At 37.4% G+C, this 5,130-nt stretch overlaps 1 protein-coding gene across 1 annotated transcript; it reads right to left on the bottom strand.

The window, feature by feature from the left end:
* Positions 160-4,942, bottom strand: LOC107645640 (U3 small nucleolar RNA-associated protein 14 homolog A). The gene is made up of 11 exons (XM_016349719.2): positions 4,506-4,942; positions 4,069-4,231; positions 3,368-3,852; positions 3,067-3,288; positions 2,529-2,852; positions 1,961-2,314; positions 1,792-1,872; positions 1,595-1,672; positions 1,119-1,502; positions 719-850; positions 160-561 (listed from the first exon to the last, which is right to left on the bottom strand). The coding sequence occupies exons 1-11, from the start codon at positions 4,839-4,841 to the stop codon at positions 412-414; spliced, it is 2,709 nt and encodes a 902-aa protein (XP_016205205.1). The 5' UTR covers positions 4,842-4,942; the 3' UTR covers positions 160-411.

Raw genomic sequence — 5,130 nt, forward strand, 5'->3', positions numbered from 1 at the left:
TAAATCCAAATCCTAAATTTTAAACCCTACATTAAATTCAAATAAAGGTTAAATATATCGAAAACATGATACCAGATCTGTCTAATTTAGTGCATAGCATAGCCTTAAAGTCGTTTGAAATTTAGATGGATAACAGATTCTTTACCAAAGCATACAGTGTCATACATAATTACAAATAAGTAAAATTCTCATTAAGCATTAGATTGAAAAAATTTCACTAAATAAATAATACACGAGATATTTCCCGCCCCACCTCCCCCTCTTATGTTTCTCTTTGTATAGGGCTCTTCCTTTTTTAACTCGGAAAATACATCACTACATTCATTGTATTGTACTCCTAGATACTGAAAAATTGAAATAATAAATTGAACAGGGAACGGAATCAAAACTCCCTGACGATTAAATTTTACACTAAACCGTTGTTTTCTTCATGGATCTGCCACCACTGCCTTTATTTTTCTTGGATCTATGCTTATCTCCACCCCGTTGCTCTGGTTTTCCATGTGGATTCACTTCCTCAAACTCTATTGGTTTTATGATAACACCTGGTCTCTTCACCACCTGCACATACAATAGTTGTTTCAATATAAGAGAGAGAAAGGAACACATAATGCATCTTACAGCTATTTTTCAAATAGTTCTCTGGTCATCACTTCAAAGAACAGCATGATACTACAGCAGTACAGCATTCGAGAAATTCAACAATGACAATACTTACTTCAGGCCGGGTAAGAGGTCCGATTGCAGTTGCCGGGTTAAATTCTGGTCCAATGGGGACACGCATGCTCTGTTCAAAAGCCTCTTTAGAAGTAAAAGGAAACGGCAATGCTTTTGTGTGGAGTTTCTCAGCCTGCCATATCCAAAAGGAAATATAAGATTGAAACCTCAATCATCATGATTGAATCATTGATGCCACACAATTGAAAACAATAAGCATAAACCTAGTCAGCACATAACCGGGAGCAAAATGCAAATGGTAGCTAGCTATAGGATTCAATCACTAAATCGTGAAACAGAAGGTCTGAAACTGGAGCGTGAAGTTCTACTGAAAGATAGAGCAACTATAACCAGAGAGCTCTGAGAAAAAAAATATATTACTGTACAATAGTGCCACTAACCTTCTTATTTATCTTTTCAGAGATTATCACATTTTTTAGCCGAGCATCCTTTCTCTTCTTAATAGCTTCTTCCCTCTTTTTCTGGGCATTTTCATGCTCTTTCAGCATCCAAGATGGTAAACCTTTCTTTTTCTGTACATGCGTCCATTGCCCCCAGCCAGGAAGTAATACAGGCTTTTCTGGCTCGGGATTTTCTTCATTGAGAATCTCCATCTTATACTTGTCAAACTCATCTTCTACATCATCCCCCGCAAAAGCTTGCCGAATGAGCTCTTCCTGAGAAGGAAGCTCATAAGATAGATTGGAACCAGCAGTCAGAATTCCGTCAACCATCTGTCCTGAACTATCTGTATCACTATCCTCTTCAGCTTCTTTTACAGTATCCTAGGAAACCAAAATAAATATACAAATAAATCAGGCTTTATCAACAATATTGCTATATGTCTAAACAAATGTAAATAGTTTATAATTCATACTTTTATATCTTGCCTAACAGGTCCTGCAGCAATTGCAGACTTCTTGCCATTTGTGCCGCCTTCATTTCTGTTTTTAGCCTGCTCATCATAAGTCCATCCGTACAGAATTCCAATAAATTATACATAATTTTTACATCATAAAAAGATACTAGAAATATCAATTTTCAAAACACAACATGATCCAAAAGCATTCAAACCTTTTTCCATGTATCTGATACAAATAAGGAAACTTCATATGTCGTTTTTGGCCCAGGATTTTTGACAATCTCATTAAAGTCCTGCAATAAAAAAATGCAACTAACGTATCAGATTTAATGATCAAGCAACAAAGTTTAGAATAGGTCCAAAAACTGGGAATTTCATCACCTTAAATACAGATTCCTGATGATTATCAGTGTCTTCTTGAATCAAGACTGAATCACTGTTCACATCTTTCTGCAAAATGTTACTTCCCCCAGTCTCTATATTGCCATTTTTGCTGGCCCTTATGTCATCCTCACTGTCACTGCTACCGTAATTGTAATCTGATTTCACCTTATTACCTGCATCAGAGATATGGGTTTTAGATGCTCCAAACACTCTTCTGCCACTGATAGAAGTGGTTTCTGGGTCTTCTGAGCCGACAGAGTTCTCCAGCTTATTCTTGGAATCCTTGTATTCTTGAATAGCAAGGTTGGCTTCTTCAACAACTGCCTCTTTTCTCTTCTCCAATCCACGCCTCTAAAGCAGAGGGGGAAAAAAAAAGATGATACAACAGATTAATAAGAAAACCTCCTAACTGACAAATTTAAAACATACACAAAACATAGATATATGCATCTTCCTCACAGTTGGATGTTTTAATACAATAAATAATTGAATAACTAGCATTTCATGAAAGGTTACATTACAAAATAATTCTTTGAAGAAAAATTAAGAACCAATGTATAATTACCATGAAAGGAAGAGAAAGCAACCCGGACTTGGGAGTTTCATTATCTTCCTCTATCACTTTCTTTGTCTTTTCTATTGCTTTTCTCAAAACCTTGGAAGCCATGTCCTGATCAGAACCAGAATCTCCAGCATCCTCATCACTGCTGTCATCACTGCTGCTGCTGCTGCTATCCTTCATAGAGTGCATTTTTCTTGTCAGTTCAGCATGCCTTTGAAGTTGTTCAGCTATGGCAGCACGAGTTCCTTCATCTTGGCTGTTCAAACCACGTGTTAAGATACGCTTAGCCCACCGGTTCTGGTTTTTGTGTTTGAGTGTCATACGCTCCTGTAGCAAGTTGGTAAATCGAGGATTAAAAAGTAACATAATGCAAAGATATATGCATCCTCCTCAAGTTGGATGTTTTAACGGAATAAATAATCAAAGAACCAGCAAGATGATATTAAAAAAGTTAATAGACACCAATTTTCCTCTTCTAATTGATCAATTGATAAACTATTTATTTAAAAAAAATGTTCTTTCTTGAGGGATGATGTTATACCTCAGCTCTCAGGCGCTCTTGTTTCATGGCAAATTCTTTAGCAGCTTCAGGGTCCATTTGAATCTTAGAAGCTTCGGTCTTCAATCTATCTTTCTTCAACAAACGATGATATGTTTTGGACTTGATCTTTTTGAGACGCTTTGCCTTCATTTCATGACGGAAAAGAAGGCTCCGCATTTTAGCAATACGGCTTTGCCTATCCTTTTCTTCTTCAACAGAGACCTGTAAAGCATCATAAGCTACATTTAACAATTGAAATGACATAAACCTAATACTTAGCCTATATCGACAACAAGATTACCATGTTCATCTCAAGAAGCCTAGAACCATCCTTTTTATGAGCTTCCATAACTTTGTCATCAGAAACTAGTGCAGCCATTTTCCTCTCAAATTCAGTTCTGGGTTCAAATTCAGAAGCTATTGCCCCTACAGTTGAAAACCCTAAATCTACATTCTCATCAAATAAAAGAGTTGGTGCTTCTCTATTTCTCTGAATAATTTGCTGCCACTTTGTGACCTCTTTCTTTGATATTTCATAAGCTACCTTCCTCTCCACCTTTGCTTGATCTGCCGTTCGAAGCGGTGCATGTATAGGCTTAGAATTGTTCTCAATTTGTTGTATTCTTTTCCTAAGTTTTCCAAAACCAGGATTATCCTGAAGAGGATTCAAAAGGTCATCGATGCTAATTTGTCCATCACCATCCACAACATCACGACTAGGATTATATTCAGACTCCGGATATAGCTCTGGTATAACATCATCTTTCATCTTCCTCTTCTTCTTGCCTGCATTTTGGACAAGACTCACAATCAAACTTCTGAAAAAGAAAATGCTAGACTTTGGATAAACAGCAGAGTGGTTCCCTACATGTGAATGCATCAAGCCTAAACAGTTCTTGGAGGAGAAAAGCTTCTAAGCTAAAGTCAAATGTCATTCCCATCTAATATGCCAGCACCAGACTTGTCTTTTAAAATAAAATAAATATAATACAATTTTCTTACCTTCAAAAGCCTCACTTGGCATACCAGTAATTCCTTGTAACATCCTTGTATGCCTTCCATCACCTTCCTCGCTAGAATCATCATCAGCAGCACCTCCAGTCCTTTTCAACCCATCATCATCATCATCATCCTCGTTATCATCATCAGATTGTATACTCTCATCCTAAGAATACAAATGAGCACGTAAATGACTATGAACCAGCACAAAGAGGATTAGTCCAATGATTAAATTCACCAATCTGTCAATCACCAAACCAATGAACTAACGATAACATCCTAAAAGCATTTCAACAGGATCATGACAAATCAATGTCAATGAACACATCCACAGAATCACAAAAAAAATGCATACAATGAGGTGCACAATTAACAGATTCAAAACTCGCAAACAATGAATCAGAAATAAAATAATTTCTCAGATTAATTTAATTATTTACCTCGGATTCATCAGAACGGTCAATAGGGAGCTGGAGGTTATCGACGGAACCAGGATCGTAGCGCTTGTTCTTCTTGGACTCCTCCTCGGCCCGTTGTTCCTCATACTCGTAAAAATCATGGGGGAGAAGATCGCGTTCTGCGGCGTCACCGTCAGCTGAATCGATATCTTGGTCGCTTTCAATGGGAACGGTAGGGTTTAAGCGCTCCAGCTGCTTCTGCAACGAGGAGGGCAAACGAGGGCCCGTCTTCTTCTTCTTCTTGGCATTCCTGCTGGGCTTGGAGTGGCCTCTGCGGTGGCTGGTTTCGTCCCTGTGCTTCCGCTTGGTTACCGGCATGGCTGCGCCTCCGTGAGGGGGTTTCTCAGGAATGGCGGTTACTTTGGAAGCAATGCTCTTCCTCACTCACACTACAACCCTACTTCGCTAACTAAATTGATTAAATCTCTCCATTAAATTAATTTTTTATATTTTTAAATTTATTTTTAATGCACTAAGTAGATTTATCGGTCATCTAGTTAAGTAATCAGCAAAAATAACTCTGATAGCGCGAATAATCATCTTAAAAAGATAAATTTAACAATAATTATATAAAATATTTTATATTATTAATACATTAAAATTTAAC

Source organism: Arachis ipaensis, chromosome B06 (genome assembly GCF_000816755.2).
Source record: "Arachis ipaensis cultivar K30076 chromosome B06, Araip1.1, whole genome shotgun sequence".
Taxonomy (NCBI): Eukaryota; Viridiplantae; Streptophyta; class Magnoliopsida; order Fabales; family Fabaceae; genus Arachis; species Arachis ipaensis.

What these genes read in the sequence shown, in the direction of transcription:
- LOC107645640 (XM_016349719.2), bottom strand. Translation starts at nt 4,841, where the DNA reads ATGCCGGTAACCAAGCGGAAGCACAGGGACGAAACCAGCCACCGCAGA. An exon ending in GCCAAGTGAGGCTTTTGAAG is followed by an intron (nt 3,853 to 4,068) that starts GTAAGAAAATTG and finishes TCCAAAATGCAG; the next exon opens with GCAAGAAGAAGAGGAAGATG. An exon ending in TGCTTTCTCTTCCTTTCATG is followed by an intron (nt 2,315 to 2,528) that starts GTAATTATACAT and finishes CCTCTGCTTTAG; the next exon opens with AGGCGTGGATTGGAGAAGAG.